The sequence below is a fragment of the Daucus carota genome, chromosome 4 (assembly GCF_001625215.2).
Source record: "Daucus carota subsp. sativus chromosome 4, DH1 v3.0, whole genome shotgun sequence".
NCBI lineage: Eukaryota > Viridiplantae > Streptophyta > Magnoliopsida > Apiales > Apiaceae > Daucus > Daucus carota.
Window position 1 is genome coordinate 29,279,577 of NC_030384.2, and position 12,657 is coordinate 29,292,233.

At 35.0% G+C, this 12,657-nt stretch overlaps 3 protein-coding genes across 6 annotated transcripts; 1 reads left to right on the forward strand and 2 right to left on the reverse strand.

Moving 5' to 3' along the window:
* Nucleotides 1-417: 417 nt before the first annotated feature.
* LOC108218063 (eukaryotic translation initiation factor 3 subunit I-like) lies at nt 418-2,018 on the reverse strand. Its single transcript, XM_017390986.2, has 2 exons — nt 1,932-2,018; nt 418-1,623 (listed from the first exon to the last, which is right to left on the reverse strand). The coding sequence occupies exon 2, from the start codon at nt 1,619-1,621 to the stop codon at nt 644-646; it is 978 nt and encodes a 325-aa protein (XP_017246475.1). The 5' UTR covers nt 1,622-1,623; nt 1,932-2,018; the 3' UTR covers nt 418-643.
* Nucleotides 2,019-3,476: 1,458 nt separating this feature from the next.
* On the forward strand, nt 3,477-7,660 carry LOC108216547 (E3 ubiquitin-protein ligase HAKAI homolog). Of its 4 annotated transcripts, XM_064092728.1 has the most exons (6): nt 3,477-3,753; nt 5,631-5,748; nt 5,822-6,050; nt 6,244-6,520; nt 6,932-6,993; nt 7,182-7,660. In XM_064092728.1, the coding sequence occupies exons 4-6, from the start codon at nt 6,245-6,247 to the stop codon at nt 7,351-7,353; spliced, it is 510 nt and encodes a 169-aa protein (XP_063948798.1). In that variant the 5' UTR covers nt 3,477-3,753; nt 5,631-5,748; nt 5,822-6,050; nt 6,244; the 3' UTR covers nt 7,354-7,660. The 4 variants fall into 4 exon arrangements, with proteins under 4 accessions (XP_063948798.1, XP_017244828.1, XP_017244829.1 ...); XM_017389339.2 differs by having other exon boundaries at nt 5,631-6,050; XM_017389340.2 differs by having other exon boundaries at nt 5,671-6,050.
* A 2,701-nt stretch (nt 7,661-10,361) lies between these two features.
* On the reverse strand, nt 10,362-11,851 carry LOC108217168 (eukaryotic translation initiation factor 3 subunit I-like). Its single transcript, XM_017390011.2, has 2 exons — nt 11,778-11,851; nt 10,362-11,462 (listed from the first exon to the last, which is right to left on the reverse strand). Exon 2 carries the CDS (start codon nt 11,455-11,457, stop codon nt 10,480-10,482), a length of 978 nt encoding a protein of 325 aa, XP_017245500.1. The 5' UTR covers nt 11,458-11,462; nt 11,778-11,851; the 3' UTR covers nt 10,362-10,479.
* Nucleotides 11,852-12,657: the final 806 nt, after the last annotated feature.

Consider the following 12,657-nt stretch of genomic DNA (forward strand, 5'->3'; position numbering starts at 1 on the left):
TTTTCCATGAAATTAATGAATTGCCAAGAAAAACTGCAAAACACTGAGAGATTTATCCATGGCTTCAATCCATCTTGGATCAGTTCTAGCTTGAGAAAATGAAGATGGTTGTAGACATAACACATTCGCTGAACCAGCTAAAGAAGATTCATCAAGATGAGATAAAGAAGGTTCTGCAAACACATTAAATGCAGAAGAAGTAGAGGATCCTCAGACATGATCACCGAAGGAACTGCTCCCATTCTGAATAAAAATGATGCTATGTAGGTATGGTTATAATAGAAAAGTTAGAGTGTAATAGCATCGTACACATGAATTTCGGAACAGAAAGTGAATGCAACAGAGCAACAAAATTTGGTTCTGTAAGATTTATGAATATACAGAGACTGCTAGTATAGCTACCCATTGAAGCATCAATTTTTAATCCAATTCACCACAATTAAAAAAGAGAAGTAAAAGTCAAGAAGATTGTAATCATGCAGAAGCACAAAACGTGAAAAAACATGTTAAAGCCTAGAATTTGAAAAGCTCAGAAAAGACCAGATTTTGCCTGCACAGAGTAAATTCTATATCTAAAACAAGATGCTATCTGCCTATCTAGATATCTGAAAAAAGACGTAGCAACCTAACTAAGTAATTCGATTCAAATCGCAATGTTGAAGTAGTCATGATCAAGGTGATGTAATCGCACATAACCATCTTCACCTCCACTCGCGAAACTTTTTCCATCAGGGTTAAATGCCAATGCATTTATTGGACCAAAGTGTCCTTTCACAGATCCAATTTCTTCTCCAAGGACCTTGTGATAAAATTTGGCCTCAAACTTGCCAGCACGAGGATCGTTTGTGACATGCGATGCATCCTGACCACCTCCAAGCACGACATGATCAAGTAGCGGAGAGAGTGTGACTGCATTAACCGGTGCTTCAGCCTTATATGTCCTGACAAGTCTCATTGATCTGATGTCCCAAAGCTTAGCTGACTGATCGATGGAACCAGTAAGTAAACATGAACCGTCTCTTGATTTTGTAAGTGATGTAACCGCCTTCTGATGACCAGTCTCCTTATCCGACTCATAAATCACTTTCTTCGTCTCAACATCCCAAACATGAACAACACCTTCTTCACCACCACTTATTATCGTCCTATTCAACGGTCCCCAAACAGCTCTATTACTTCTCCCTCCAAGCTGTGCCAATTCAATCACAGTATCACCGCACTGCTCACTAGGCTCTCCCGCAATTTCTTTCACATGAATCGCAGAAGACATTTCACCAAAGGAGTCTGTTGCAATAACAGCAAGCTTATCTCCAACACTAAATTCAACTGATTTCACAGTAGACCTAAATTCAAACGTAAACAGCTCAGACCCCGTTTGAACATCCCATAGCTTCGCTGTTCGATCCGCACTTGCGGTTATCAAAAGTTTCGAATCCCGACTAACATCACAACCCCAGACAGCCCCATTGTGGCCACGGTAAGTGCCTAAAAGCTCTCCATTATCCGCATACCAAACAGCGGGGTTTCTGTCTAATGCGCAGGAGAAGAGGAGATCACCCTCCTTGTTATACTTCAAATACGTTAATGGCCTTTCGTGCCCTTTCATCAAGATCGGCCTCATATCTGATAATCGAAGTAGCAGAATTTTAATTATACACAAATTAATAGCTAAAATTTGAAGAACAAATCAACATAAACTACAAAAAATTCGCGTAATTTCAACTGTCGCTAATTTAGACGCATTCCGTCAAATTTAAAATTTGTAAAAAGTATTATGTCGAAATTAACAGTTTTTCTAATAGTAATAATTCTCAATTACACTATCTATATCAATTTTAACGCGAACAAGTGCACTCCGAAAATTAAAGTTGGAACTAATTAATCATATAAAAGTGCTTGTGTGTGTACGTGTAATTGGGTGTAGAATAAACCTTAAGAAGAAGCTGCTGTCTGGCAATAACCCGAGAGAAGAAGAAAAGCTGTTTTGTTGTGTATGTAATCGACAAAATATATATAAGTTGCTTTGGGTTGCAAGTTCAATCACTTTTATCGTTTGACATGTCGCACTGTTCATAACACAACACAAATTACAAACCCTAATTTATAATATCAAATATACTATATTGTTGAATTTGTATTTATGAGTATTTTAATACAATTAAATTTTTATATTTATCATTAATATAAAATTAAAGATATTAACGATTAAAATTGTACGTTGGCAAACGTGCTAAAGAGAAAAAGGAAAAGTATTACGGGACGGAGGCAGTCTTGTTTAGTCCGCATGAAATATTAAATTTTATTTAAAGAATAAAATGTAAATATCTAAAAACAATAATAATAAATTAAAAAATCTATTATGCTTGACACATATTTTAAATATATATAAAATTAATTTCATAAATCGTCTCTGAATTATCTTAAATAATTTATATCAATTTTACGATAAAAATTAAAATAATTTAAACTATTATATACTTATATATAATAAGCGTAAGGGAGATAATTTGGTCGCATGGTCCTATTGTCCAAAAGCTTATTATCCGTTGGATCGTATATTGAACAAATAATCACCGTTAGATTAGAACAAAATTAAATCCTGTTCTATAAAGAAACTAACATCTACTTGCATGTTTGTAATTCCTTTTTTAATCCAAAACAAATTCTGTCTTTCATGTGTTTTTGTTTTTTTTAATCCAAAATACATACTTCCTACAAATTTTAATTGTAGAATCTTATAAATCACATCGTCACAAAATTATTTTTATCACATTGGATCGCATATTGAACAAATAAGCACCGTTAGATTAGAATAAAATTAACTTCTGTTCCATAATACAACTGATATTTACTTGCATGTTTATAATTCCTTTTCTGAATCCAAAACAAATTCTGTATTTCATGTGTTTATGATTTTTTTTAATCCAAAATAAATATTTTCTACCAATTTTATTTGTAGAATCATATAAATCGCACCGTCACAAAATTATTTTTATCTAATATATTTTAAAATTAATAAGCCCGATTTATGTGAGGAACGAATACAAATTTTTTTTATTAATCCAAAACAAATTCTACCATCTTATTGCATGTTTATGATTCATGTTCTTAATTCAAAACAAATTGTGTTTCAATTTTAATCTCGAACCATTAAAAATTTTAGAAAAATATTTAAATCACATTATAATAATTCTAATATAAAATACATTTATAAATATAATCTAATAGGAGTTGGTATCACATATTCTACTTAAAATAATTTCAAATTTGATAGAAAGAATTTAATAGTTTGGCATGATACATATAATATTAATTTATTATTTATAAATTAAATTTTTGCACACCATTTAAAATATATTTAAAAAATTTATAAATAATTAAAAAGCTCCCGTGTCTTGCACGGGCTATAAGCTAGTATTTTATAAAACTTGCAATCATTACGTCAGATTAATTATTATATTGTTTGTGTATCGGATCAAAATTATCTAGATTATAAGCTACACCATTCCTTCAATTAACAATCTTTACACTACGGCACATGGTTAATTAAATTTTTTTATCAAATCTTGACAGCCCATATTCCAAATTCAGCTCATTTTCATGGTTATGCTCGGCCCAACTGTGTCTTTGTCGGTTTTAATCCGCGAAAATTTTGGAAGTTGCCGGAGAATTGGAATACCGGCGATGAGAGAACTTCCGGTCGTTGGCGTAGGCACAGCTTTGATGAAGACAAGCAGGGCTGTTGTTATTTTGGTGAGCAAAGATTTTAAATGTCAATTTTTTTTTCATGATAAACTTGAGAAGCTGTATGCATTATAATTCTTTGTGTAATTCTTGTGTAATCTTGAAACCCATTTTGAGTGGACTTGATTATGTAATAAGTTAAGGGGTAAAAGATTAATTCTTTTTATCGATAAAAGTAAGATGTCTTACGAATTAGTATCTGTTCTAATAAATCCCGGCTAGTATCCGTTTGAATGAATTAAATCTTGAGATGAGCAAGAATGAACATATGACCTGGGCCGACAGGGAATAAGCCTTGACATGCTACAAGTCATCATTCTGAGAAACAAAAGGGATGACATTAAGATTACTCGTTAGGTTTTCATTTTAGTTGTAACATTTGATTTGACGAGCGTATTTTATAGCTGTTTAGTCAGGGTGCCGAGAAACTGCGTGTTCGTATATGTATACTTTAAACCATTTGCCAGCCTATATAAACATAGTTCGATTTATGCACTTTAAGGACCTGAACTGATGTCATAAACATTGCGCAAGAATACTGGCTAAATATATTTTACCTTCAGGTATGATGCGTAACTGACTGACTTGTATCTCTGTAGAAAGTAGTGTTATGATTTTGGGTTCTGGGATGCATCGGATGATTTAGGGTTTAGGTGTGTGTCAGGATTTGAGATGTGTTGCTTTTGAGGCTTTTGGTATCATCAATAATGATATAAGACTTGATGTTCTTATATGAGCAATATCATAACCAAAGGACTCTTATAGTGTAAGAAATCCTTGAACAACTTGAATCCACTAATAAGTATTTCTGAATCCACCGGAAAATGAAGGGAAAACTCTTAAAGGTTTTATTTTAATAAAAGATTGTCTTAAAAGATTACTCCCTCCGTCCCGTCCAATTCTTATCGTTTGAAATGGAGGGCTCGACACGCATTTTAAGACTCATATAAAATATAGTTCTATAACTTATTTTTATAATTTTCTTTTTCTGAATAAAAGTTTAAACATTGAATTTGTTCTGAATATAGTTCTATAGCTAATATCTAAATTTATCTAGGAACCTATCAAAATCCCAATCTGAATATATAAGTATATATAAACCAAATTCATCTAGATAATTAAAACCTTAGCGCTTATAATGTTGATCCTTCTTAGCTCATGCATCGCATTTGGTTCCTAAATAGTTATGGTCTGTACTACTCTATAGTTGCATCTTTATTTTATCTTTTGTAACGTGTGTTACATTGTTAGCTTTACTTGATTGTTGCTGTGTATCATGTGTGCCTCCATGTTGGTCGGGTTTTATTTAAACTTATGCTTTCATTTATTTGGTTTTTCAAGTTTTAAGTTTGCTTTGAAATCAATGGTTGTGTTTTGTTCCATACTTATAGTATGTTTTTATAAGCATAACGGGTGCTTCGTAAACTGAAATTTCACTAACGGTGTTCTGTATTGTGTTAGAACTATGATTTGTAACGAGCTGATGTTTGAGAGAGTTCATATATTTAAATTTTTTATGAATGGTGAAATATGTGTCTGCACTTCTTACCAAACATATATTTAGCATTCAACCACCAGAGGTTGGAAAGATTTATTATATATTAACAACAATTAATTAAGTTTTAATTGAACTAGAAATATTTAATTTAGAATAATAGAGTATGACTATATAACGTACAACATGATTGATGGTTCAAGTGAATTTCGCAGTTGCAGTTCAGAATCCTCTTTAGATTTAGGCTGTTATATGGAGAAGAATTAAAATATCAGAAACTATTTTATGCCTTTTCAGGGATTGGAGATTCTGCAGATAAATTTAAATGTCATTTTCTTTATTTTATTTCAAAATGAGGCCATTCTAATTTTATTTGTTTTAATAAATAAAGGACGCAGAAAATCGGTCCCCTAAATTGCCTCTAAATACAGGCTCCAAGCGAGTTCACTCTTGCACGTCCCATTAGCCGGGCCTGGGCGTGTTGCATTTGATGCTGCAACAGCTTCCTGGTGAGCTAAAGTTGCCATCTTTACTGTCTTTGGAACTATACCCTAAAATGCTCTCTACGGTTTTGGAGTTTAGCAGTTAAATGGTACGAGAAAACCGACTACCCGGCCCCCTGTTTTCATAAATACGGGAGTTTCTCTTTGATACGTGGCATTGTTATATTGGGCACATTACGTGTCCCTGGTATATTAGTCTTCATATGAGTTCCAGAGAGTTCATCCATAGAGTTATTAGAGAAGGCACCGAAGAAGAAGAGAATAAATTTGTGAGCAAGTGATAAGGGCGAATCATCATAACAAATCAAGTAAGTGTTGTGATTATGTTTCTATCTTGGAAGTGATGTTTTGTTGATGAAAATTTTCTGTTAAGTTTGATTGGATTACTGATCTGTTTGTTGTTGCAATTATAGATTCCGTAATTCAATCTTGGTACACAATTTCGATTTAATTTTTAATGCTCATTAATTACTCTTTCCAATTATGTGATTGTATTATTAGAATGAAGCCCGGGCCACTTAAGATCATCCTTTCAAAGAAGGGTTCGTCCTCTGAATGTGCAGGGGAGAAAATTCCTGGGACAGGGGAAAATGTCAGAGCAGCATGTCCCAGCCACCTCATCATATCTGATCTGTCGGTGGCGAAAGGCATTGGACATGCGTATGCTGCTGCACCTGTAAAGAAAGTTAAAGCCACTGTTCGCAGTGGTAACAAAGAAGGAGATAAAGTTCATATTTGTTTTAAATGCAACATACCGATTGCAATTTATGGTCGCCTGGTATAATTCCTTCCAACACTCCTTGTCTTCCTTTATTTGTTGCAAGCTCATTAATTTCCTGGAGTTTTATCCTTAGTACTCAAGATGTGAGTGTATAAATATATTATCCAATCAGGATAACACTTGGTCTGTTTATTTTGTATCTCACGACAAGTTTTTTTATAGATAGAACAATTAGCTTACCTTTGCCCAAAGGCTATAAACTCGAGTTCACTTCTCTACTTTTATCTCCCTACTAAATATTTTCATGCCATCTCTTTTTTGCATTTTAAATCTTCTTAAATCAATTCATATAGTGGGTTTTGATTTAGTTTCAGTCAATGTAAACCTGCAGATCTTTTGTCACTTGATATTGTTCAATCTGAACTTTTGATAGCAAACTACCATCCATTTTATTTGTATATGTTGCAGAGCCCCTGTGAACATGCTTTCTGCATGGACTGCGCCTTGGAAAGCAATTCTGAGTGCTACATGTAAGTTCAAATTAATGCACACATCTGTCATCTTGTACTGTATTTTGTTGCCTGAGTAGATCAATACATCTTATTAACAATGGAGATTATAGTTGTATAAACATCATAATTTTAGTATCAAAAAGTATGTTTTTCTGTTGTTACCCTGATAAAATCATAAAGTTGAGCTATTTTTTTTGTTTGCTTAGTTGTGAAGCGCCGGTCAACAAAATCCAGAAGATTCATATGGGGAAAGGAAAGATGTTCATATGTGGCTGGATGAACTGCCTCAAGTCATTCTGCGAGTTCGATGCATTTAAGAGCCATACCGATGAAGTCCATGGTGGTAGTTCGAGCTCCGTCAAGAATGGTGGTAACTGAGATCTGCATCTCTACAACCCATAAACAGACCCCTACCCAGGCCGACTGCAATTGAAAACGTTGCTGCTCTTTTCAGTTATCATGTTTTCTTTCTTGGATTGTGTTTCTTTCCTTCTTTTGCGTTTCAGGCAAGACAATCGGATTTCTTGTTATTATGTTTCCAAATAATTACCGGATTTCCTTTTGAGTTATAATACTCTTTGAAGACTGTTTTAGTCCTGGTGGATTATGTATGTTGGTAATAGATGTATGTGTGTAATATACTTTCAATCCATTTTGGAGATGAAAGTACTTTACTTACTTTTCACTTGCTTTCCTCTCCTTTTAAAACCTCGGGAGCAGGGTAAGCGCCCTTCGTGTTTCAGATCTAGTATGAAGCAACTCTAGAATACAGACTATTTAGTAGCGAAGCTGGTGCCTGTGCTAGAAAATTGTCGGGATTACATTTCCGGGCTAGGCAGATTACAGTGGAATGATTATTACAGTGTAGAATACAAATGTATAATAGTCATTGTTGGACAGGTTTCCACAAGGAGAGAGCATAGATAACTCTTCCATTCCATCCCTGCAACATCCAATTGTTGTCTTCACGAACGAGAAACTTTTTGTTGTATTGCAGCCTAACCTTTCTTTGTACTTCAGCCAGGATCTCTCTTGGCAAAGGTGTCTGCATAAAACCAGCCTTCGTGATTCGGGATGTCAACCGCTGGTAGCCTCGTACTTCTCAGGCCTCTCGACCCTGGCTGTTCCTTCGCAGGCTATTACGGTTATCGTGTCTTTTGCCAGCATCATCTGTTCTATAACCAATCTGCTTTTATCTTCATGGGGTAAAGTAGCCTCAAACATGTCTGAGACTCTGAGGTTGGAGAAATGAGCTAAAGCATCTCAGAACCGCGCTTTAAAGAAGGCAGAATTGTAACTGCCGTTGAGTACTCCAAGGACCAGTAGCTCAGGATTTATTCTCTTGATTAATTAGTTTCAATACCACGTCTTGTGGACCGCTTTCTAGGGCTGTCTCATCAGGCACTTGCCTTGGCTTGTACAAACAATTGACAACCAGCCTTTCACCTTCGACGATCTTTAAATCTTCTAGCTGAATGGAATCCCATTTCTTAGCAATGCAGTTGTACTCGAATGGGATGTTGAATCTCTTGCAATAGTCACTTAAACAAGTCCCTGTCTTTGCCACCCTCTTTGATGGCAGAAAACCAGGTTCTGGAAAATCAATTCCTGTGATGCTTAGTCCGTTCTTGAAACACATGATTTTCAGCTATATATTTTGCAGACAGAATATCACAAAACAAATCAATAGGAGTAGGAATTGAAACCAGTAAATCGTCAAACAAACCATGTAACCATATGACTATATGAGAACCTAGAGGAATAACTCATAATGTGATACTCAGCTTCGCAAGTACTATTTGACGTTTTTTGTTTCTTTGTTTTCCATGAAATTAACGAATTGCCAAGAAAAACTGCATAACCACTAAGAGATTTAGCTGTAAAACTCTTCCCCCGTCCATGTCACAGTAGCCCTTCAAAATGTGATCATTATCAGCGGAATAAAAAAGACCTTAGTTGATGGTACCACTGAGATATCAGAGAACATGTTGAGCAGCTTCCAGATAAAATTGTGCAGGAGATCGTAGAAATTGACTAAGTTGTTGGACAGAGTATGATATCAGGCCTTGTCATATTCAAGTAAAGCAACTTTCCAACAAGTCTCCTATAGATTTCTGGGTTGGGATAGATTTTGGGGAAAGGGGGAAGAAGTCACCGTGCAATCTTGTACAGATGTATCTTTTAAAAGATTAATGATATATTTTCTTTGGTTTGGTAATATACCAGAAGAGTTCCTCCAAACTTCAATACCCAGAAAGTATTTTAATGGTCCAAGATCCTTGATCGTAAAAATTGTACTAATAAAATGTTTGACAGCTCCAATGCTTGATAAGGAATTACCTGCAACCAGAAAATCATCAACATAAGCCGAGACCACTGTAAAAGTACCATAAGGATCAGCTTTAGTGAACATAGAATAATCTTGCTTGGATTGCACAAAACCAAGGTGAAGTATATGTTTAGTCAGCTCTTTATTCCACTGTCTAGCTGCTACACCCTAGCAGCTTGTCTCAGACCATATATTGATCTTTTCAGTTTATACATTAAACCAGGTTGAGCTTTACTATATCAAGGAGGAGGAAGCATGTAAATATCTTCATCAATAAAGCCATGCAAGAAGGCATTATTGATATCTAACTGGTGCAATTCCCAGTTCTTTGCTGCAGACACATGAATTTCGGAACAGAAAGTGAATGCAACAGAACAACAAAATTTGGCTCTGTAAGATTTATGAATATACAGAGACTGCTAGTATAGCTACCCAGTGAAGCATCAGTTTTTAATCCAATTCAACACAATTAAATAAGAGAAATAAAGTCAAAAAAATTGTAATCACACAGAAGAACAAAACACTATAATCAGAAATTACTAATAAACACTCTAAAGTTGTTGATTGTGTGAGATACCTGAGGAAAGAAAGCAGATCCGTTAGGGAACAACTAAGAAATGTCCTTGTGGCTGATACCAAAGAAAGTGGTCTTCTTCCAGATTTATTCATTAGTACTGCTCCAATCATAGTTATCAGAATGTGTTACAGTTTTTGTAGAATAATTGCTTTGACACAATAAGATTGGCCTGATATTATATTTGTAACAAGTGTCTGATCCCGGAACTAATATCAGACAAGAATATCGTGACAAACACAACTATCTACAAGGATATAATGCCCAGATTAAATGTTGCATCTAAAACTGTAATTTATTTATGTATCACGTTCATATCATATCTACCCAGTGTTCCAAGATTACCTGATGAATATTTTTAATATTAGCATTTAGTATATAGGTATTATAGTTAACATTTAACATTCAGTATATATTCAGGATCTCATAGCATTTACTTTGATTAAACTACATGAAAAGATAAAAACCTATGTAAATAGTTTTAAAATGCAACCACACTTTTGTTTATAACAAGGAACATAACGTCAACATATAAACCAGAAAATAACTCGACTAAAACCGGAAAAAAAAAAGACGTAGCAACCTAACTAAGTAACTCGATTCAAATTGCTATGTGGAAGTAGTCATGATCAAGGTGATGTAATCGCACATAACCATCTTCACCTCCACTTGCGAAACTTTTTCCATCAGGGTTGAAAGCCAATGCATTTATCGGACCAAAGTGTCCTTTCACAGATCCAATTTCTTCTCCAAGGACCTTATGATAAAATTTGGCCTCAAACTTGCCAGCACGAGGATCATTTGTAACACTCGATGCATCCTGACCACCTCCAAGCACGACATGATCAAGTAGTGGAGAGAGTGTGACTGCATTAACCGGGGTTTCAGCCTTATATGTCCTGACAAGTCTCATTGATCTGATATCCCAAAGCTTAGCTGATTCGTCGATGGAACCAGTAAGTAAACATGAACCATCTATTGATTTTGTAAGTGATGTAACAGCCTTCTGATGACCAGTCTCCTTATCCGACTCATAAATCACTTTCTTCGTCTCAACGTCCCACACACGAACAACACCTTCTTCACCACCACTTATTATCGTCCTATTCAACGGCCCCCAAACAGCTCTATTACTTCTCCCTCCAAGCTGTGCCAATTCAATCACAGAATCACCGCACTGCTCACTAGGCTCTCCCACAATTTCTTTCACATGAATCGCAGAAGACATTTCACCAAAGGAGTCTGTTGCAATAACAGCAAGCTTATCTCCAACACTAAATTCAACTGATTTCACAGTAGACCTAAATTCAAACGTAAACAGCTCAGACCCCGTTTGAACATCCCATAGCTTCGCTGTTCGATCCGCACTTGCGGTTATCAAAAGTTTCGAATCCCGACTAACATCACAACCCCAGACAGCCCCATTGTGGCCACGGTAAGTGCCTAAAAGCTCTCCATTATCCGCATACCAAACAGCGGGGTTTCTGTCTAATGCGCAGGAGAAGAGGAGATCACCCTCCTTGTTATACTTCAAATACGTTAATGGCCTTTCGTGCCCTTTCATCAAGATCGGCCTCATATTTCCTGACAATCGATATAGCAGAATTTTGATTATACACAAATTAATAGCTAAAATTTGAAGAACAAATCAACATGCACTACAAAGAACTCAGCGTAATTTCAACTTTTCAATAGTCACTAATTTCAACAGTATTCCATCGAATTTAACTTCTGCCAAAAATATTCTTTCAAAATTAACGATTTTTCTAGCAGTGATGATCATCAATCACAATATCTACATCAAATTTAAACAAGAACAAAGTGCACTCGAAAATTAACGTTTTTAATATTCGAAAATCGAACCTGATAAAATCGAATTAATTAACCATATAAAAGTACCTGTGTGTACGTTTGATTGAGTGTAGAATAAACCTTAATTGAAGAAGAAGCTGCACTGTGTGATAACTAGGGGTGTGCACGGGTCGGTTCGGTTCGGTTTTTAGCTAAAACCGTTACCGAACCGTACATATCGATTCGGTTCGGTTTCTATCTTAAAACCGTTACCGAACCGTCTCAAACGGTTTTTTTCGGTTCGGTTAACCGTCGATTTTTTCGGTTAACCGTCGGTTATTTTTGTGAGCAAGAGACAAAAATAAGGTATAATCACTAATTAAATATTATTCATTAGTACGTATTTTACCAAAATAAATAAAAAAGAAAATATTTAAAATATAAATACTTATTAATATAATCGAAATGAAGTACATGAGCACTATTACGGTATGTAAAGATGATCTAGAAATGTAAAGTATGAATCAGCCCAGTGTTTTTTTTTTTTAAGGAAACGAACTTGCATTACTTAGAAATTATCAGAATTCAGTACAAGGCTTAGTTACACAGTATCTCTTTATGAAAATGATATTAATTAGTAACTACTCTACTACTCTCTCTCTACTTAAATATAACAAACTGCTGTAACTTGCTGACTTGTAACTATAGTTGAGGTGGATAGTTCCTTACTTAGCAGATAATATATCAATAATACCAATGTAATAATTTATTTTATATAAAATATATAATATATAATAAATTATATAATATTATATAAGCGGTTCGGTTTTTCGGTTCGGTTTTAGGTGTAAAACCGTAACCGTTGGTTCGGTTAACCGTCGGTTCGGTTGAGCTACGGTTTTTTTCGGTTTTTGTCGGTTTCGGTTTTTTTCGGTGTGGTTTTTCGGTTTTTCGGCTCGGTTTCGGTTTTTCGGTTTTTTTTGCTCAC